This window comes from Epinephelus fuscoguttatus, linkage group LG6, assembly GCF_011397635.1.
Source record: "Epinephelus fuscoguttatus linkage group LG6, E.fuscoguttatus.final_Chr_v1".
NCBI lineage: Eukaryota > Metazoa > Chordata > Actinopteri > Perciformes > Serranidae > Epinephelus > Epinephelus fuscoguttatus.
In genome coordinates this window covers 39,210,668-39,232,941 of record NC_064757.1, presented here as the reverse complement: position 1 = coordinate 39,232,941, position 22,274 = coordinate 39,210,668, and the positions used below count along the sequence as shown (strand labels likewise).

The following is a 22,274-nucleotide window of genomic DNA, read 5'->3' as shown; positions in this document are numbered from 1 at the left end:
TAGTGACCTTGCACAAAAGAAAATTAGGGAACTTATCCAAAAGTACACAAACACAAAAAAATATATTTTTGTAAACAATTAAACGCCGTATTTTCTCTTTAACACCGTATAAACAATCTGTTTTGTGCTAAATCGTGGTTAGTTTGAAGCTAACGTTAGCCGCGCTGCTAACGGTTAAAATAAATCAGTTAATGAACCTACCTGGGCCGCCATGACTCTCTGTCTCTCAGCTATCAGTTTACATTTGGGACACTGGCAGTCCCTCCAGTTGCAGAAGCGCTTGTGTCCCTTCAGAGGAGACACATAGCCGTGGTTTCTACAGCGGGAGCACTTGGGCATCCTCGGGGATTTGTGGCCTTTGGATGGGGACAGAGGTCCGGGGCACTCCAGCACCTGCTTGCTCTGCTTATCTTTGCTCATGGCTGCTGGAAATAAAGCAACAGCAGGAAAGGAGATCTGGTGGTCACTGCTGAACCTGCTCAGGGATCACAGTCAGATTTTAGCTACAATGTTTGAGTTTGTTTCTGCAGGTTCGGCTTTTTAAAGCCTGTACTGATGCAAGACTGGAGGCTATAAGGTCACCGTCCCTCCCCACCCCGCTGCTGTGACTGGTGGGAGGAAACCAACTGGAAGCGGGGGAGAGAGCTGGCAGGACAGTGGCATCACTCATGATGCACTCACTCTGTTCAATCTGTTCTTCACACTTAAATTATTTGTAAAATATAATTAATAAAGAGCCCATTGTTCCATGTCAGCTCCTGTCTGTGCAGCCTTACTCTACTGCAGAGGTGGAGGAAGTACTGAAGTTATAATACCGCAGTGTAGAAGTACTCTATAGCCTCCAAGTAAAGGCCCTGTATTCAAATATTAACTTGTGTAAAAGTACAAGTTGATGCATTAAAATATAGCCTACTTAAAGTAGCAATGTAAAAGTTCTCATTTTCCAGAATAATTCATAACTGATGCTACAATTTGTACATTACTTATGATGAGGAGATTTTATAATGTACTGCTGGGTGGATAAATACATAGATGGATGGATGGATGGATGGATGGGCAGGCAGACAGGTAGGTAGGTAGGTAGGTAGGTAAATAGTATATAATAGCATATTGGATGTTATGCCGATATGTAACAACTGTAACAACAATTTTTAATTTCTCCTTGCTATATGGGATCAATAGGACCTGCTAAGTATAAAAACTTAATAATTGTGAATGATAATTAAGTCCCAATGTTCTCAAACGAGACAATAATAAAGTCCCAGTGTACTCAAACAAGTACTTCCTAATTATCAGTGTCTTAACTTGTTACGGTTGCTAAAATGGGTCAAATTTGTTGCCATATCAAACTACAAACATTATTAAACATAAATAAACATGTTTCAACCATTAGATGTGATCAGGTTTTGGACCTTGTCCACTTTTGTGTCTGGATCGGCTGCAGACTGACTTGGCAGAGATGGCTGCCATCTTGTTTAAACATGGATTAGTGTATTGTGCACTTACTGCCACTAGATGGCACAAAAAGTGTCCAGGAACGAGGACAACAGGTCTAAGTTAAGTAAAATGAAGCGTAAGGTCGAGTAAACCCAAAATGTGATGTCCTCATATGAGGTCACAGGGTCTCAGGAGGATATATCCACTTTTTCCCCACTTCATTTTAGTGATCATCAGGTCTCTTCTGTAGTGGAGTTAACATCATATTATGCATGCATGTGCTTATTGTGATGGCCCACCAGCAAATGGAGACATGAAATACAATACTTTTCAACGCATGTAATATTCATTCATTGTGCACATTATGAAAAAGCATGTTGCCTGATTCTAAGTGATGTTCATTTTAAAGCCAATATCCACTGATACCAATGACATGCTGATTTTACGATGCATCACTTGTGAATAGACAGACAGATACAGTGGTGTAGTGGTAGTTAATGAGGTGAGGGTACTACTAGGTAGATGGGAAAGTTACGGAAGAGGAAGTGAGTGTATTCACCTATACATTCCATAAATCAGTGTGGCTGATAGGTGGGTATAATGGGTATACCCATATAGTGGGTATACCACATATACCTGTGTATACCCTCAGACAGATAGATAGATGCAATGTGTATCTATCTGAGTATCATCTTCAAATAATACCCTTGTATTTGTGTGTTTATTAGAGAAGCTGTTGTTTATATTTATATACAAAATGTAAAATGTGCGATCATACAGTGGCCTTCAGCCGGCAAGAAGACTTAGCTTTTAATGTTTCTTTAAATGTAACAAAGGACTCATCATCCTACAGTTCTTCTTCTTAAAGGAATACTCAAGATACATATACCTACATAATTACTGCATATCATCATACTGAGCAGAATATGATTTCAATTCTAAAAAGTTTGTTTGGGATCATTTACTTCCAGTTTTTACAGAATCAGTTGGAGTAAGTAGAAACACAAACACTGCCTCTGATTATTTTTTTTATTTAATATAAATCAGATGATTGTGTGGCTACATATGAAACCTATTGTGTTGTACTCTGTGGCAGATATATCAAACTTATTAAATGAAGAGTACTTACTTATTTTTTTCTCTGCTCTTTTGTGAAATGTAGAATAATTTTACCTCTTCGAGCTCTTAATAGTTATTTAAACAAAACCATGTGAGACGGTCAGAGGAAAAATGTCAACAACTCATAAACACAACAACAAAATGAAAATCTGAAATGTAACAAGGGGCTCCAACTATGGGGGAGCCTATCCCAGCTGTCACTGGGCGAGAGGCAGGGTTCACCCTGGACAGGTCACCAGACTATCACAGGGCTGACACATAGAGACAGACAACCATTCACACTCTCATTCACACCTACGGACAATTTAGAGTCACCAATTAACCTGCATGTCTTTGGACTGTGGGAGGAAGCTGGAGTACCTGGAGGAAACCCACACTGACATGGGGAGAACATGTAAACTCTGCACATAAGGGCTCCCCCACCTCTGCGTTTGAATCCCCCACCAAGGGTAAGAACCAAGAACCCTCTTGCTGTGAGGCGACAATGCTAACCACTGTACGACCGTGCCACCCAGACCTTTTTATAGTCAAGACAAAAAGTCCCTTTAGCTCAAGATGTGAGATCAATTTATCACAAAGAACCTTGCAGAGTGACATTCATTCATTCAGTGTTGAACTGTCTAATTAAAGTTAAAATGGCTGTAAACAGGTTAGAACAATTTTAGAAGACCACTCTCTGATTATTAAGTTAATTTGGCCTCAGTTCCTGTTGTCCTGCTTTTTTTGGGTGGTCTGTAGTGATGTGTCCTCAGATGTTCATGTTGTACTAATAAATCTTTAAAGATCCTGTTAAATCTCATAGGACTTCCTTGGGAGTTTATGGAGCTCAATAACATTTCAGTGTATCCTCTCAACTCCAAAACCTAACTTTGATTTGATGTGTTTGACAGTGCTGCAACACCGATGCTGATTACTTGCCCTACTTAAATATCACTATGCTTCTGCAGCTTGTATTTGTCAGTGGTATTCAGTTTATAATAGCAGTTCCCCTAGGGCTTGTAATTATGCTGTAATATCTGAGTAACATCCAATATATTTATTGTAGCTCTTTTTTTCATGATATGCTATGACGTAAATTAATACTCTCTTATTAATTTCCTAGGCTTGACTGAGCTGAAACTGAATTAACCTCCACACTGGTCACTCAGTCAGTCAAGTGGATTTATAGGCAGGGAGTGAGGTGAGGTGAAACACAAAGGCACCCAATTAAAATCCCTGCAGCCAAATGGAGAGGGGATGAAAAGTTACCAATTAAAAAGCAGGCATTTACACAGCGCTGAATAAATAACTGCTACACTTCATTGGCTATGTTGCTGAGTTTAATTGCCTCCATAGCATATGGTAATAATGATAGATTATAATGCAGTAATGAATATGTGATTTAACACATTTAACCTTTCTATTAGTTTAACAGGCTGCAGAGTGAACAGCAGCGAGGTCAGTGCACCAGATAAAAAGAGCAGCTGATATTTAATGACATAGAGGAAAACACGGAAATAGAAAAAATGTTGCATTTTTTCTGCATGCACAGTGTGCTGTATCATGCAACCATGCAATTTCACTCATGCAATACTAGCTCACACCACCTTAGGGAGCCAGTGAGTTGGAAATCATCCCATGGGTGGAGAGGACCACAGGTCATGGCCTCACCACTGCAGAGGTGGACCAGTTTAACAATATTAAATACTATATCACCTGTGTAAGGCTAATGAGTCTAATGATAAAGACATATTCAGTGGTGATAAATGACAGTAGTGTGTATTGTCAATGACAGATGTAAGGCTAGTGGAGATGGTTGTGTTTCCTGCTCTGGGGAAAAAATAAGCAATGATTTAATATCTTTAATGTCTTTTGGCTACTTTAAATATGCACAGTCAAGCCCGTGAAACATTAGTTTGTGTGTTTGTTAGTGCGTTTTTTTTTATTTAATTTGCTTTTATTATTATTTTTATTGCAATGCCAAAGCATTTTGTACTTTTTATTTTATCATCATTATTATTGTTATTTGTATTATTATTATTGTTGTTGTTGTTGTTGTTGTTGTTGTTGTTATTATTATTATTATTATTATTATTATTATTATTATTATTATTATTATTATCATCATCATCATCATTATTATTATGTATTTTTTATCATTTCTTATCAGCATTTTTAATTTTATTTTATTTATTTTTTTATGAAAAAAAAATTTAACCTATTGTCTGGCCAGATTTGGTGATTGATTTAAGAACTAAAATAAAATCCGATTTTGCCCCATCAAATTAACCAGAGCGTATTAATACCATGATTTATACATCAAAATATTAATTGAACATCTGATTAAACAACATAAATGTACTACCTGTATTTGTCATCTAATATATATTACCAAAAAACAAACAAACAAACAAAAAAACACGATACATACATCAAAATCTGATCCGCATTATTACCACATTTTTATCCCCTTGCAACTCGGTCTATCCACGTGAAACGTTGACTTTTCGAAGAGTCCCTGAACGCCTCATTGCCTAGCAACAGCACAGTTTAGTTTCTCGGCTTCAGCCAACTTTCTGTGACACAATGCCCAAAAAGAAAGATAAGAAAAGCGGCGACAAACAAGATGAAGCCAAGAAAACGCAGAAAAAGGAAAGTCCTGCAGATAAAAGCGGGTCTGACGACAAAGAGAGGGATTTATATTTGACTCAAGTACGATATTTGACCGAGCAGCTGGAAAGGTGAGGCTGTTTTAACGTTACACGACTAAAAGCGCTTCTGTGTTTAACTGGTCGGAAATAATTCAGTTTAACTTAACATTGACGTGATGATAATGAGTGTGTGAGTAAATCCTTTGTCTTTCAGATAACTTAAGTTAGTGTTGTTCCTTTAACTTCCACTAAAAAAAATCACTTCAGGGCAGTTAAAGTGAAGTTGCAGCATGCTATGTTAGCTTGTCATTTGTTAGCCATGTTTTCACTTTGAAATTAGGGACTGTTGTTTACTTATAAGAGGATGAGAAGAGGAGGTGGCTGGGGTGTGACTTTGTTTAGTTTTTATTTAGCTACTGTATTTTTCCTGGAGCCTCCCTGAGTGACTTGGGGGAAATGCACCACCTTCCCTCCACCATAAATTAGTTTGTTAGATTTTAAAAACTTACCACTTGGTGTTTTAAAGTTCACTATTAAATTATCACTATTTTAAGCTTTGCTTTGTCATGTTTTTTTTTTTTTCTGACAGTGTTCACTGACAGGACCATCAGAAATGTGAAAATCCAGTGATAATTTCTGTTTTTACAGTTTCTGGCGATGATAAATGGGGTAATTTTGGCGATTTTTAAAGAAAATATGGGCATGGTTTCTTTAAAAATAATGCAAGGCATGTTTGCAGTAAAATAAAAACAAAATACAACCATTTAAAGTTGAATGCCCCTCCCTTATAGTAAGGTCATCTCCAGCAATTCCATGACCGTGGAAAGCGGAGGTTCGTTTCTCAGTGGATTTATCATCTGTGAAGGTTAAAAAACAAATTTAGCCCCCATGCTCCTCATGAAATTGCGGGCTAAATCTTTGAGAGCCCTGAAACCAAAATGGCTACCGTCGGCCATATTGGAAACGATCATGGTTTGGCCTACAATGCTGCATGGCACATTGTTTCTTGGACTTTTTGGGTTGAGGAATTCATAATTGATGCCAAAATGCCAAAATGAAAAATTATAAGCCCCTCCCAAGTGCTTAAAAAATATTTGACATGCTCCACCCCCTCCCTTCTCATAAATAAGGAATAATCCTTTAGCTTCATTAAAAGTGTGTTTTATGCCAGTGTTGCAGATATCTATCCAAAACACATAGTAATGTTATATTACCAGTTGTAAAAAGTAACTAAGCACATTTACTCAAGTACTTAAGACAGTTTTGAGGTCCTTTTACTTTACTTGAGTATTTTCATTTTATGCTAACATTACTTTATACTTCTGTTTCACTAACTTTACCTATTTAAAAAGGCAAATATTGCACGTTTTACTCCACTTTATTTAACAGCTTTAGTTAGCCTGCTGGTTACATTTCAGAATAAGATTTCAGCCTGCAGCCAAACTTTTACTTCAGCAAAAGTACAAAAGTATTAGCATGGATACAGACATAAAATGTCTTAAGAACAAATACCCATGATGCAGAATGGCTCATTTCAGAATAATGTGTATTATTTATCAAGGGATTATAATTATTGATGTATTAATATGTACTTCACTTTAATACTGCAGCTGGTAAAGGTGGTGCTCATTTAACAACTTAATCTACTGGGTAACTTGTTTATTTCAAAAATGGAATATTAAGGTATTTAGTGATTATATTTTGTATTATTAATTTGAATCTGTTATCAAATAAATGCAGTGTAGAAATAAGTACAAGATTTTCCTCTGAGTTGAAGTAAAAAGTAGCAGAAAATGGAAATAGTCAAGTACCTCAAAACTGTACTAAAGTACATGTATTTAGTTATTTTTTACCGCTGTAAGATTTATCTATCATTTTGTCCTCCAGATATCAGCTAAAATGTGATCAACTAGAGAAGCAGCAGAAGGATTTCGACTCTCAGTACAGTTCACTGGAGAAAGAGAAGAAGGATATTGTTGAGTATCTGAAACGCTCTCTGCTGGAAAGGGAGGATGAGGTGAACATGCTGACGGAGCAGCTGGAGAGTCAGCGGCAAGCTGCCGATAAGGACAGAGACGCCCTGCAGCTGCAGCACGATCAGCTGAGGCAAGAGCTTCAAGAGCGGATTGAGGAAGTCAACAAAGAAAACACGACACTTGGTGAGACTGAATATCGCTGTGGGTCGAGTTTTTACTGCCCCTTGGAGATGGTTTGAGATGGTACATTTCTGTGGTTTGATGTTTTTTGATGGCTCCTATAGCACATGTAAACAATTCTTATACACACTGACAGGATAATTCACTAGAAATCTGTATTTATAGACACCCATCACCCATTTTCCCATCTCAGTGGACCTGTAACATTAACACATTATATCTACAAACAATCATGCAGTATGGCAACGAACAAGATGTTGGGTTAAACAGTTTTGAAAAGTTTAGCAACATCTACTTGCAACTTAGATGCAGAAACCTCAGTGAGTGGTACCATTCAGGGTTTAACTCCTCTCCTCCTCCTCCAAGTGGCGAAGCTGGCTAGTCTGGAGGAGTTTCAGAAGCAGAAGGAGCAGCTGACATCCAACATGGAGTCTCTGGAGAAGCAGCTTCTCAGTCAGGAGGAGGAACACAAAGCTGCCATCCACAGTCTGGACATGAAAGCTCTGCTGGAAAAGAAGAGGTTGAGACAACTTATTTACAAACACCATTACATCTGAAATAATGGCATACAATTGCAGCCATTCCTGGTTCTGAAAAATATTAAGAAATTTAAAATAAAGCAGACATGTAGTAAAAAGCTGGTATGTACACGACAAAATATACAGTGGCTATATTATTTACCCGAAAGGTTGGAGATGGAGATGGAGAGCCACGTGGCGGCCATGGCAGCAGAGGTGCAGCACCTGGTGGACCAAAAGGTCCCGGAGACGACCAGGTTGGCCCTCCAGGAGAACACGGAGGTTAAGGCCCAGATCAACCAGCTGGCAGAGCAGACTCAGGTCCTGATGGAGGAGAACTCTGTGCTGCGGGGCCGGAGGACTCGGCTCAACATGGATGTGGACATCCTGGAGCAGATGCTCAGCGAGATGTCCCGCAAGAGCTGCATCCGCAAGAAGGTTAGAAAGATGGATATCTACCTAGTCATTGTTTGCACCAAAATGGATCCAGCAGGTGTTGCAGTTTGATATCATGATACCTTCCCTCCATCAGGTGGTGGAGCAGCTTACAGAAAAGTGTCAGCAGCTGCAGGCAGAGCTGAAAGACCGGAGGCAAGAATTGGAGCAGCTTCAGACCAAACACACAGAAGTCCTGGCTGAGATGGAGACGCTCAGGTCAGAGTTTACTTTGTCTTCATTGTCCACCTACCACTGACTCTGATGCTTTACCCAAGGTCACACTCCTTTCAGTGTTAAAGAGCAATTCACAAAAATATAGACTGGGAACGGTCACAAATTTCCAAAATACAAGTTTCTGGACAAAACAAAACTCTGTTGCACACACAGTGAAAAGACAAGAACATGCATGAACACACTCTTAACTCAAAGGACTAATTGGTGTTAAATGGCTGCAGCTGACTGAAGCTCTGCCCGTTGAGATATCCAGCAGGTGACACTGGAACATAACCTGTAAAGTAGACACAGCAAGTGTCTTTAAAAAGTAGAAAGGTGATAGGCTAACTAAATGCTCCTTTATTTAACTTGTATTAAGTGCCCTTAAGTGTTGTGAAAGTACTCTGTAATCAAGTTTATAATCTAAATTACAAGACATACAACATGTACAACATAAAACATTTGTTGAGTTGTTGAATTTGGCGGAGTGGGTGTTGGACCTGAACCTCCGAGAGGACAGAGGCATCTAGTAGAAATAAACTTTTAATGACATCTTCAGAGAAATTGCACACAGCAAGTTCAAACCTCTGCATGGTGAATACGGCGTCACTGTCAGTGTTGTGTTGTGTTTTCAGACGTGACCGGGCCTCGCTGTCCGAGCAGTGCGGTAAAAATAGAACTGAGATGAGCCGTCTGGAGGTGAAGCTACAGGAGCAGAAGAGGAGGAATAGCAGGATGAACAGCATCATGCAGGAGGCAGTCGTCACTCTGAGACAAGCCCTGATGGTAAAACAAAAAAAAATCTCTGACCTTAAACATCAGGGCACACAAACATGTTCAAGTTAAGGTTGTTGCTGATATTGTTTCAATCATTAATTTTAGGACAAATTAGCCTAATTTTTGCACTGATATGTTTCTGTGACAAACATGGTGGCTAACAAAAACACAAACACAGTTTTTTTCTTGGTCAAAAACTAAACTGTACTTCCTTTAACCAATAAACAAAGATCTATGTTTTTGTTATTGTAAGTCGATTGTAACATAAAAATCAGGAGGTAAAACATTCTTACGGTTAGATAATTAGCTTAGCTGTCACTTTAAGTAACTAGAAATAAAACCTAGCTGACCCTCTGCAGGCATCAAGTAAAATAACTTACCCTAATTAACCCTTAGAGATCTGGAGCAACATCATTTTTCCTGTGCTGCTTTCAGGCGTCTTTCGGAAGCATTTAAACCTTTGAACCCTGTGCAGATTGGTGTGATTTCTTTCAAAAATATGGGGAAAAGGCAATGAGTAAGTTAGTAAGAAATGTCCCATAAATTGCAAAAAAAAAAAAAAAAAGAAAGAAAAATAGAACATAGAAATAGAAAAAATAGATTTAGAAATTATTTTTTCTAAAAATAGGGAAAAAATAAAAATATAATGAATATATATATATTTAATTATTAATATTGTTACATCTTAAATTATGTTACAGAATTATTATAATTTTTAAGCACTCTTTTTAGGTAATTTTCTTGTTTGTTTGGTCTTAACTTTCTTTCTTTTTAAACTAATTTTCTTGCTAATTTTTGGGTCTTTTTTCTTTCGTTGCTCGTTGCCTTCTTCCCATGTTTTTTTTTTTTTTGTTAACAAGAAATCAAGTGAATTTGCTCAGGGTTCAAAGGATCAATTACTCTAACTTTTGTTAATAATGTGATTACGCTGATTCAGTCTACACAGCATGATCCTTACCATCAAACCAGCTGAATCTAAACGCATTTCACTGCTGAGTTAATTGACTCTTGCTCACGTAAATGGAAGAACTGTAAGTGTAAGAAGATACTAAACCCAAATTACAATAGCCTGGACAATCACAGACTCAAGATACTTAAGTAGTAAATTACTGAGAGGAATCTCATGACACCTGAAATATCTCCAAAGATGAAGTTGTTGCTTGCAAATTTAAATTCTGTCATGTCACAGCATAGTTTAAGTTTTACACTGCTGTTAATTTTGTCACCTATAATGCGACAAGACTGTTTCAGCCTCTTCGAAAAGTTTTCGTGACTTCAGCCCCTGATATTGACTCTGCTCTCTGCAGAATGCTCCGTCAGACCACGACTCAGAGGTGGGCTCTGTCATCCAGTGGAAGCAGCTGATGGAGAAGCTGCTGGTGGTCTTGGACCGACCCTCACTCACTAACTCCACTGCTGAGAGCGACCAGGTGGATGAGCTGCAGACCTCTGACTCTGCAGCAGACAGGTAAATGGATAGTGTCTGTTGTGAGTGCTGACCTCAAGCACCACATTGTGACTACAGCATCCAACTACATATAGAAATAACCTATGACTTTAATGTGTTTGGTGGCATGTTTAAGTGTGTTTCTCTGGGAGAAGGGTTGATGATCTGATCACATGTTGCCACTGAGGCTAACTATCACAACAACACAGTTCTGTTCTAATGTGATCTTAAAAGACAAGATTCAGCTGAGTGAAGCCAAACTCCTGCTTTGTTACCATCAACATCGTCCGTTTATCTTTACAGAGAAGTAATCCTGAATCCAACCTCGAGTTTCCAGTTCGAGCTTGCTCGTTACAGGCTGGGTGATCTCGGCCTTGTACCCCGTCCCACAGTGAAACACACACTCTTGCGGACAGGAGCAGCTGGGTCCAGCAGCACCAACATGCTTCTACACAGGTTTGTTCAGACCTTGACATTACTGTACCTAAAAAAATCACTGTCTTTCAGAAACAGTATTTAACGACCTCAATCACCAGCTATCAGTTAAAATAAAGTTTCACACATTTTGCAAGAACATATATCACTTTAATTGTAGATGAGTTTGTTTGTGTTGGAAATATCCTCTCTAATATAACTGCTGACTTATTAAACTTCTGTCGCTCTTTCATCCTCTCAGGAAGCCGTCCAGTCAGAAATCAGCCAGCTTCATCAACCAAACTGACTCAGCTGTCGGACTTTTCATCTCCAGAAACTCCTTCACTAAACCCAAATGACAGGAACAAAACAAATTTCATATTCAGGTTTTCTCCCTTGCAAAGTTCCAAAAATCATATTTATTTTGTTATAAATGTTTTTGTTTAAGTGCCACAAGTTAGAAATAATGATGAATACTGAATTGTAGCAGTAGGTCAAGTAGAAAAGAGTGATGGAGGAGTCAGTGAACTGATTGTGTGTCCAACATGATATTCCGTGTAAAGTTTGCTAACATAAGCCACTAGTTACAGGCAGCTGTGGATATATCTGACAGATTAAGGATGTAGCTGTAAAACTAGGCTTCAGAGTGTATTTAGTGGAATATGGGTTCAATTAAGTTGCATGAATTCAACTTGTCATTAATCAACGAGCTATTTCTTCATTCAAGAAGTCACATTGTCTCACTTAAAAGTTTAACATTTATAATGGATTTTTTTTTTAATGATGGAAGTTTCCAAGGCTAAAATGTCACACAATAAATAATAAATTATGAAGTGCAATGCATCTCCCCTTTATTTTAGTTAATTTCTAAGAGGTGACTTTTGACATATACTTCCATTAACAAAATGGTTTCATGTATCAATTATAGTAATAAAACCAACAATAACCCCTCAGTTTTCATTCCTCTCAGGGTCATTCTGACTGATAATAATATAAATTCTGTAATCGCGTGATACTGTGAACCCACAACATTTTCTGAGACAGTTCTGAGACGTACCATGAAAATCTCATACTGTTGCAACCCTATCTTAATCGATGCATTAATAATCTGAATCTGCAGACTAACTAGTAACTAAGGTTGTGACAAAACAATTACTGATAGAACAGGAGGGAAAGTTGTGCATATTTTATTTTTGTTTTTTAAATTTAGATCAAATCATTTGTCATTCTGCTTTGCTCTTTTTTCCTTTTTCTTTTGCTTCACATTTGTATTTTAAGCATTTGTGTAATACGTCTCATGTCTGTGGGTGAAATGTTATGTATAGTTTTTTTATTGTCATTGTTTCTGATCAACACTTGAGATGAGGAAACACTGGTGGGCATATTTTCATAAAATGTGAGATATATTAATTTTTTTCATTGTAGTTTTTTGCATTCAGCACCGTTTTTAGAGCATTTCACTAAATGTTTGCTCTTTTTATTTTGTCTTGTCTTTTCTTGGAAATAAAATATTTTTTGAGTGAAAAATATATGTATTTAATAGCCGTTTTTCTTCTGCTGAACAGGTCCACAGAACCATGTAGAAACCCAACACAGGCTGAAAACATAAGCTAAAACCTTAACGTTTTCAAACAGGCTTTGGTAACAGAAACACTTCACAACTTCACTTTAAGATCATAAAACCGAAAAATGTAATTCTCACTGCAGTTTTTATTTCCCTCAAATTCTGGGTGTCACGATATACTGTTATTGACATGACGGCTGCAGCTCAGAGGTAGAGCGGGTCGTCCACTAATCAGAAGATTGGCGGTTTGAGTCTGCATGTCCAAGCATCCTTAGGCAAGATACTGAACCCCCAATTGCTCCCGATGGCTGTTCCATCAGTGTGTGAATGGTTACTGAGTAGCAGGTGGCACCATGTATGGTAGCGTCGGCCACCAGTGTGTGAATATGTGTGTGAATGGAAGACAAGAAAGGCGCTATACAAGTGCAGTCCATTTACCATAACTGTGATATTTAAAAATGAAATATGTTTATAACACGATTATATCGTGTAAATAATCCAGCACCTCTTAAATCATTTACACTTCTTTACGTTCTTGATTTATCTCCCTCCCCCAATGCCACCTGGTTTTCTTTTCACTATCCATTAAGAGTAATTGCTCATTTTGTACGATTTGTACAGTTACGGTTACAGACTCAATCTTTACCTCCCTACACATATTTTAAGTGTAATTAATTTGCCAAGAAAACGTATTATCAACAAAGTTACAGATTAATATGACAGATATCATTACATTTTTAAAAAAGAAAATCTGGTATAGATTTTGTGATGATATTGTTACTGTGAACTCTTGGCCACGATAATTGCCAGCCCGACCTTAAATGTGTCCAGTGTTCACCTACCTAAGATTTGTGGGTCATCGATGAAGACAAGACACTGATGTATAATCTTTAATTGATGTTTATTGTTATATGGCGAAGTCTCAGGCACTTCAATTCTCATTGGAGGATGAAAGTCAGTACCTTGATGAACACTAGAGGAGGACAGACGGCTTATATTACACATGAGAGACTGACAGAAACAAAGTGGACACAAACAGGAGAATAACTAAACTCTAATGACCACCGTATGTACAATGAAATACATATATCTGCATTAAAAACTATACTTTGATAAATATATAACTTCATGGGTCGTAGTAAGTAGTAATAGGAAATATTCAAAATACTGTGATTCTTCTTTTTAAATAGATACAAAGGATTTGTATAAAAGTACAATTTTCTCCAGTCTAGGTCGCGTCTACTCGTTGATGCGTTCATCCGCGTGAGTTGTACATGTACTGCAGAGACCTGGGCGCACGTGTGTGAGGCTGGGATGTTGAGGCGAGCAATATATACAGGAAATACTTCCTCTAACAGGTGGGTGGATTATTCTCCATCTGTCTACTCCGGAAACAAAAAAAAAAAAAAGACAAGAAAAATAAATCAAAAATGCTTTGATGCTCTTGAATGATCAACATCGAGCTTTAGAAATAAAAAAGTTGTCAAATTTTAAAAAAAAAAGAGAGAGAGAGAAAACAAAACGACAGTAAAAGGAGGGGAATAAAATGGCATTTAGGAGATGAGGATGTGTCCGTGTTGGTTTGCTGATTATCTCAGCCGGGATCTGACGGGACTGCAGGCACCAGCTGGTTACATTCATATTCAAAGGGCACTTTGGGCTGTGCACATAAATAAAAATATTTCCAGAAATCTCATTGGTTGGTTGGTGATTAAGTCCCTCATCCAGCTGTGGGTAAGGCATCGTTCAGCGTGAACCAATAGCAGCGCAGGGTTTGTCGGGAGAGGTGGGGCCTCTAGTCAAACATGCTCCTCCGAGTGGGACTTGGTGACGTCTTTCTGCCGAGTCGAGGAGTCCCCTACAATGTAAACATACACGTGTGAATAGTTAATGTGAAGGTCGACATGTAAACAGACTTGAAATTACAAATGGAGGGCAGCGATGAGGACGTACAGGTGACTGAGCTTTGGAGAAGTTGACGTGTGCATAAAGCAGCACTGCAATATCCTTGTGTCCTGCTTCCAGAGCGATGGACAGGGCATTACTCTCATCCTGAAGAGAAGAGGAGACAGACACATGAAGACGAAACGAAGAATAAAAGATCAGTTAGAAACAGAAGAATAAAACTTCTTGTACAGGATGAGTCTAACTCAATTGACAGTCCCTACAAACCCAGTTTTTTCTGTATAATTTGGACGACTAAAGTAATTTTAAAACTTTAAGTTCAGGAGCCTATCCCAGGTGACACTGGGCAAGAGGCGGAAAGCCATGAAAACAAAATACACAAGTACAAGTACCTAAAATTTCTCAAAGTACTTGAGTAAATGTACTCACGCTGTCGCTCAGTGTGGCGTCACAGCCGGGTTGAGCCAGCAGCAGTTTGACGATCTCGACGTGTCCGTGTTCGCTGGCGCACATCAGCGCCGTGGAGCCCTCGTCGTCCTGGACGTTGACGTCGGCCCCGTGAGCCAGCAGGGCCCGAACCATGTCCATCCTGCCGTGACTGACCGCCAGCATCAGCCCCGTCTGACCCGCCTGAAACAGGGACGACGACATTCAAATAATAATGCAAACAATTACAATCTTTAAATCTTAATGAAACACTGTGATCAGTCTTTGTTTTAATTTTCCTGTTTAACGCTTTATGCAGAAGCTTTTTGCTAACGCTAGCACACCCTTTAATTTCCAACATGTCTTAACTGTTTAAATATTATCACTGTTTTTATTTCATTATCTTGTTATATTTGAATCTATGATTTTATTTGCCTCACTGCAGGACTATGTAGATAAACACTATAACTGTGTAGCCATATTGTTTGTTTCATAGACTTACACCAATAAAGACATTATTTTAAAAGCTGCACCACACTATTTTGAGAATATAAATTATGGCTCCGGCAGCAAGAAGTGTAACCTGCACACTGACTGAGATGCAACGAGTTGGAACACATGAAATTATGGTATTTCACTGAAACAAAATCTTCTCCCCCCACAGACCCAAAAAATACAAATAAAACCCATAAATACAAACAAAAACTGTCCCCTACTGTAATTTTGAGCAAGGAAACCTCTCATGACATCTGTGTAACTTTAACAAATCCCAACAGTTACCTTGCTCTACCACTTGGTGTCACCAAAGTACAAATTTTCCTACTTCAGGGTAAAGATACATGTGGAAATCAACCTGCTGATTATGTGCATCATCTGGTTTTGTGTGTTTCTGATTTTATAATGAATTATCAAAAGACAAAAACCTTACTTGAAGCCTTTTAAAATAACCTTTCATGGGTCTATTTCTGCTGCTTTTTAGCTTTAACCAGCTTAAATGAGTTCTTCATTTGTCCTCACAACCTGGATTGCCCCACTGGTTGAAACCTGAACTCTTTGTTTGTGCCCTGCTGCTGACCTCTGACCTCTCAGCCACTCACCTGGCTGGCTCGAGCGTTCACATCGCCCTTGCTGAAGAGCTCCTCCACAATACGCATGTCCTTAGGCGTCTCCACGGCGGCCAGCGCGGCCAGCATGATGGGTGTGTATCCTGCCTTGTTCTGCTGGTTCACGTTACACACATCTGAAACACACACACACACATCATGTTTAAAGCACTCCGCAGCAGCTGGAGGAAACACTCTTTCAGCACGGGTGGTCTCACAGCTTTGAATGCTGCGTCTCTGTCTGTGATTGACTCGTCGCTGCCCGTCACTCAGCAACACAGTAATGTACGCGGACGTGTGTCAGGCCGGTGACTTCTCCTGGGACCATGATGCTTTGTGTGGACCTTAAAGAACTCATCCTCGCAAAGGAGACAAGACACAAGATGGGAGGTGAGGCGGGTCTGAGGGTGGCTGCCCTGCCCACTGAGGGGAGGAGAGGTCTAAGGAACTGGGAGGACAAAGACTACAATGGGGACAGGAGGGGGGGTGGATTTGCTGTCAGCGAGCACAAGGACACAAAAGGCCGAGGAGACAAAAGGCTTTTAGAGCAGCGAGTGGCCGAGACCTCATCACACTCTATTGAGCCTTCAGAGAGATCGCTGCAAGGCAGTGGTGGAGGAAGTATCCAGATCTTTAACCTGAGTTAAACTACTAATATCACCTGTAAAAATATTCTGTCCTGGACTGAAAATGGTACACAAGTTTAGGTATGTGCGTATAATCAGATAGTGTATTTAAAGAATACTTCACCTCCCAAATGATCATTTGAAAATTAGTTATTCACCCTGTGTTACGTTGAATTTGTGAAGAAAACGTCTTTCTCTCATGCCTCCACAGTAAACGAAACGTCCAAACAGATAAAAACAGATACAATTCTTGATGAGTAGGAAGCCACAGGTAACCATGTTCAACAATCACAACAACAAGGTTCCCATGTGGGAATTGAACCAGGAACACTGTGCTCACATTGTGCGCGTATTAACAAGCCGTCAGATGTCCTGAAATTTCTCACTATTGTTTTTGTTTTTCTTGTCTACTCGAGAAGAACATGTTCTGAGATTTGACGCAGTTTATCTAATGCTAAAGTATAATGTTGCCACGGAGAGGAGTTATCTGTAACTCCTACATGAACATGATGATTGTGAAACCAGATCAATAGCAATAAGGAGAGTCTCTTTATCATGACGTCTTTGCAGAGGTACAGTTTACTACTGTGCAGAGTAAGTGGCGCTGATCCTGGCAGTGTGTGTTTGACACAACTTTAAAGAGTATTACTGCAACAGTCTGCAGTGGATGACTCTATATATTAGCAAGGAGCTGCCGGGAACAGAGAGAGCAAGTGTAGCTACGTGCCTTTGAGTGTCATGCAGTGGTCCTCGTGTTAATATAAAGAGGCCAATTTTTATCTACAGGGATCTCCCGATGGAACAACCTTTGTCACTACACAAAGCTAAACAAGACAAGGTTTAAGACTTAAGTTAAGGGGGAGTTGTGGGGAGGGTTGATGGTTCATCTTTAGGCCCTGACACACCAAGCCGACACTCGGCCGTCGGTGAGCATATGTCACCCTTGTCAGTTCAGTTTTGGCTTATTCAGCATGTTGACTTAGCGTTGGCAACATTGGTGATTGAAATCTCTGTGATTGGCTGTTCAGCTCAGCGCACGAGATGAAAAACAGAAGTGAGGAAAGTAAACAAAAAGCTACAGTAAAGAGGGAGTGAGGAAAAAAACAAACGTCACTGTTCACTGGCACACAGTAAATATACTTTATTCTTTTAAAATTGGGCTGTGTTGTTCATGTGCTAACTGGCTAACTAGCGTCAAAGGTTTTCCCAGTTTCTTTTTTTTTTAATAATTAGAGACTACCGCAGTCTGTTGGTGTGGAGATTTCCTCTCACACAAGTACAGAACATATGAGGTGGTTGGCTGTCGGCTGTAGTCTTAGCGGTGTGTTCAAGTGCAACTTCTTGGCCGAGACATGGTGACATCAGCTTGTTCTCTGAAGTCAGTCTGGTGTGTCTCACTGTTATCCTCCCTGCTATCTGCAGGGTTTTTGCTTTTCAATTCTGAGTAAAAATCGAATCAAGAATCTGAGTGACTGTTGGCTTTCTGCAGTAACCTAACTTCTTGAGATAAGGATGAAAAGAGGCTGAGGAAGGAGCAATGTCGAGAGTTGAGGAATATAAAAGCTTTCAGTGGTCTCATGACGTCATTAGGGAAGTAAGAAAAAACTTGGCTGCATTTTAAGCAAAACACAGATAATCTCAGGGTGTTGACGGATTAGGAAGAACATTTTAGAAACACTGGACAGGCGTTCCTTTTGATTCATTACTCAACGGGAACAAAAAATAAAAAGGAGGGGTAGCTGAGAGCTGTGAGAGTACGCACTGAACTCAACACAATCAAACACGAATGAAAGAATGCTTTGCCTTCATGCTAACGTGTTGCTCTACTTATCAACCTGTTGCTCTCACCTGCATCCAGCAGCTTCTTCACCACCTGGAAGTTGGAGTGCGACACGCTGTAGTGCAGCGCCGTGTTGCCGTTGCCGTCAGCCATGTTGACAATGTGGCGCAGCACGGCCGGCGAGATGGCCCTGAAGGCCCCCAGGTAGTCCTCCACCATGGCCGCCACCGCCGCCTTCTGGCTGGACACACGGAACCACTCGTGCTGCACCGTGTTCAGACAGGCTCTCTGAGGAGAGGGAGGGGGGCTCGTTAGTGATCATACACAGCATCTGTGCGGCGTTGTGTAGGGATGCTAATGTGGGAAGGAAGTCCATGCGACCCAAATTTAAAGCCACTATGTTAAGAATTACACAATTACAGACTGTGGTGGTGGTCGTATCAAACACACATTGTGGGACACACACTGCATGCTGCTGAAAAGAGGGGGGACAACTTCCTCACCAGATCTTTACTGCTCACAGCTTTTGGGTCACTGAGGTGAGTTTTGAGTACGTTGCTCGCAGCCAGCATCTTCTCACTCAGCTCATACCTGTGAAGACAATCAGACAAGATTAAGTAAATTATCTGGAGTGTTTGAGATGAGACTGAATTTCCAGCTCTGATTAAACAATAATATTTTTATTCTGTCACATTAATGATCTGTGGTTCCTTAGATGTCACACATTTTTAAGAACAACCTGTGCTGCTATGCTTCTACTCTTCATAAATGTGGTTTGGAGGTAAAACAGGTCTGTTGTCTTTACAGATGTTTAAGTTTCTTGTAGTTTATTTGTCATTTGGGATGAAAGCAAACAAGTAAACATGGCAGCTGCTGGCTCTCATGCTCGGCAGTGGAAAGTAACCAAATAGATTTACAGAAGTATTGTAACCAAGTACAATTTTGAGATACTTTTACTTTATACTAATACAAATCAGAAGTAAATATACTTTAGTCTTTAATACTTTTAATCTTAAACATAATCAACATATAAACTTCTATCAGCTGCAACATTAAAGTGATGAACACATCAATAAATATAATCCAGTAGTTTAATATATATTATTTTCAAATGGGCCATTCTACATAATGAGAACTTAAACTGTTGGTATTTCAAGTATATTTTGATGCCAATATTTTTGTACTTTTACTTAATTTTCAGTGCAGGACTTTTACTTGAAACAAAATATAATTACCAGGGTGTCTACAGGTATCAGACACTTACATTTAATGCTTTTTAAATACCCTTTCAGTATTAATTTTGACCAAATTTAAGACTGACTTCTGGACAAACATTTTTCTAATTCAAGCATTTCAGGTAGGTATTAAGGTAAGTGGTGTACGGGCGGGTTTTACGCAGGAATATGGTTATTACAGTGAGTTAGGTTATCTACATTTTGCCAACAGGTAAGTGCAAGTATAAAGTAGAAAGGCAGTATTGGGAACAGAGGAAAGATTTGTAACATGAAATGTGGACTTTTACTCAGAAGAGCTTGACTTATTTTAACAAAAATAAATTAAAAGATAAATAAATGAAATTAGATAAAATGTCTGTGTTAATTAAGACCTCACAAATTCAAATGTTAGACTGTTTAATCACTTAAATCTTTTACAATTGAATTGAAGACATTTTAAGACTTCTTAAGGGCCTGCAGACACCCTGATTTCTGATTTCACTGTGGTATTGCTACTTTTACTTTGAAGAATTTGAAGAGTCACTGTTGTGGAGATCGTCCCTAGTGTGCGCTAACCCTGAACAAAGACATACTCTCAAAGTAACAAAGAGCTCCTATAAACACATCTGGACACTCATCCAGCTCTCAGGTCACTTACAGATTTAAGACAGAGCAGCTTTAGGATGTGTATCTTTCTCATTGGAAAGCATTATTCACATACTGTAATACCATACTGTAATAGTGATTCCCTTTGACCCACCTCTCTCTCATCTCCTGCTTCTCCGAACTTTCCTCTTCGTCCTTCTTCGTCACGTCCTCGGCTCCCTCGGGCTGAAACTCCTCCCTGGTGCTCTTTCCCTCCACGTTCTTGTATTCCTCCTCCTTTCCTCCAAACTCCTTCTCCTCATCCTCCTCCTCTTCCTCCGACCCTGAGGAGCTGCTGTCCTCTGAGCTGGAGTCGTCGCTCGATGTCGTCTCATACCTGCTTCGCCATGAGGGGGCGACAGAAGCACAGAAATGTGAAGACTCAGGTGTTTGTACTAAAGAAGCTCAGGTTTCATAACATGTGGAGCTCCACCTGGACGTTAACAAGCTCAAGGTTAAAGAGGAAACAACATCAACACAGCAGCCTTGTAAAAATGTAAAACAGCACCTTTAACCTCACCTGGTAAAAAACTGATACATCACAAAATCACCAAGTTAAAAACATTGAGCTGGCAACTCAAATGCAAAGTAAATACAAATCTACTGATTATATATTTTCTGACTCACCCTCCGTTCACCCCGACAAACTGCAGGTTCTTCTTGGTGCCGTTGGAGTCGGGTCGGCCATCTTTCTTCTTCATGATGGATTTCAGGGTGTTCTGGCTGCAAGGCTGACCTGATGGAGAGACAAGTGAACACAGCGGGATAATATTTAGACACTGTGGTTGATCACAAAGTGCCAACATCAAGGTCAAAGTTACATCTGTCTTTTTATGGATCATAAAAGTTTCTTTTAGTGACAGGTACATAATTTGCTTTTATATTACTCTTAATGAGAAAGCAACTGCAGCGGATTCAGTAAAATCTTATACAGAAAAGGAAACTAACACAAGAAATGAGACTGTTCATGTGAAGTGTAGACAGATTAGAGCTCACATGATACTGGAATTTTACCTGGAAAAACTGACATTCAGGGCATACAATTTAAAAATGTATTATAAAGATAAACATAACAAGGCTATAACACCAACATGAAGACTTTTCTTTTCTCGGTTAGAAACAGAGAGCAACAGAATGACTGTAGTAAACAGTAACAATAAGAGAGCAAGAAAGCGCAGGTGGTACTGTGGGAAATGAATATTAAAAACTGTTTCCAATTTATATTTATTAAAAAAAAAAAAAATCAGTATTTTTGACAACAGTAAGATAAACAGATACTTTCTTTATTCCCAGGGGAAAGCTCTTGTGTCATGGCAGCAGATCATGAGTTTACGGTAAAAAAAAAAGAGGATGCACACAGTGTGCAAAATGGCCGTAATTATAAGCTAAAAGTCTGTAGAAAACTGTCAAGTCTCCAAACTATTTGTCTCTTTTTCCTTCTCTTCTCCACGAAAGCCGAGAATGACCGTGCTTGCAGCTATTTTTTTAAATTCCCATTTTCTCGAGATCATGAGTTAAGCTGGTCATACACTGTACACTTTGGAGCAACTGATTTAAGCTGAAAATATCAGATCAAGGAGTAACCATTATTGATCAATGCATCAGACTGTACTGCGGTCACAGTCTAACACAGGCAGATATTGCATTGTACATTCTGTTAGAGATAAAAATCAGATCAATCTTCGTCATGTGTGGAGAAGACTAACTCCATTGCAACTTCACAGACAAGTTCTTTTCTCTTGATAAATTCTCTCATTATCTTGAGAAATTGTCCTTTGCTTCGAGAATCAAAATAAAACCTGATCTATCTTGAGATATTGAAATTATTAACTTGCAATGTCGAGAGAATGGCATTTAAAAAA

The 22,274-nt window shown here is 39.2% G+C and overlaps 3 protein-coding genes across 7 annotated transcripts in view; 1 reads left to right on the top strand and 2 right to left on the bottom strand.

Moving 5' to 3' along the window:
- The window catches only part of dmrt1 (doublesex and mab-3 related transcription factor 1), a 42,230-nt gene extending 41,666 nt beyond the window's left edge, over positions 1–564 (bottom strand). The window contains exon 1 of one of the 2 annotated variants that reach the window (XM_049578637.1): positions 202–564. In XM_049578637.1, the coding sequence (XP_049434594.1) occupies positions 202–420 (219 nt within the window). In that variant the 5' untranslated portion in view covers positions 421–564. The remainder of the gene's footprint in view (positions 1–201) is intronic. The other variant, XM_049578636.1, reaches the window with a different exon arrangement.
- Positions 565–5,067: 4,503 nt separating this feature from the next.
- cfap157 (cilia and flagella associated protein 157) lies at positions 5,068–12,634 on the top strand. The gene is made up of 9 exons (XM_049578553.1): positions 5,068–5,276; positions 7,074–7,345; positions 7,709–7,862; positions 8,031–8,298; positions 8,393–8,514; positions 9,147–9,297; positions 10,596–10,756; positions 11,039–11,191; positions 11,412–12,634. The coding sequence occupies exons 1-9, from the start codon at positions 5,122–5,124 to the stop codon at positions 11,506–11,508; spliced, it is 1,533 nt and encodes a 510-aa protein (XP_049434510.1). The 5' UTR covers positions 5,068–5,121; the 3' UTR covers positions 11,509–12,634.
- Positions 12,635–13,597: 963 nt separating this feature from the next.
- The window catches only part of kank1a (KN motif and ankyrin repeat domains 1a), an 89,070-nt gene continuing 80,393 nt past the window's right edge, over positions 13,598–22,274 (bottom strand). For all 4 annotated transcript variants that reach the window (XM_049578470.1, XM_049578471.1, XM_049578472.1 and 1 more), the window contains exons 5-12: positions 21,040–21,148; positions 20,528–20,749; positions 19,057–19,144; positions 18,622–18,841; positions 16,142–16,284; positions 15,048–15,248; positions 14,667–14,765; positions 13,598–14,571 (exon numbers count right to left, since the gene is read on the bottom strand). In XM_049578470.1, the coding sequence (XP_049434427.1) occupies positions 14,509–14,571; positions 14,667–14,765; positions 15,048–15,248; positions 16,142–16,284; positions 18,622–18,841; positions 19,057–19,144; positions 20,528–20,749; positions 21,040–21,148 (1,145 nt within the window). In that variant the 3' untranslated portion in view covers positions 13,598–14,508. The remainder of the gene's footprint in view (positions 14,572–14,666; positions 14,766–15,047; positions 15,249–16,141; positions 16,285–18,621; positions 18,842–19,056; positions 19,145–20,527; positions 20,750–21,039; positions 21,149–22,274) is intronic.

Excerpts from the sequence above, each read along its gene's own strand:
- cfap157 (XM_049578553.1), top strand. The coding sequence starts at position 5,122 with ATGCCCAAAAAGAAAGATAAGAAAAGCGGCGACAAACAAGATGAAGCC. Across the intron at positions 8,515-9,146 it reads GCTGAGATGGAGACGCTCAG|ACGTGACCGGGCCTCGCTGT; the intron begins GTCAGAGTTTAC and ends TTGTGTTTTCAG. Across the intron at positions 10,757-11,038 it reads TCTGACTCTGCAGCAGACAG|AGAAGTAATCCTGAATCCAA; the intron begins GTAAATGGATAG and ends TTATCTTTACAG.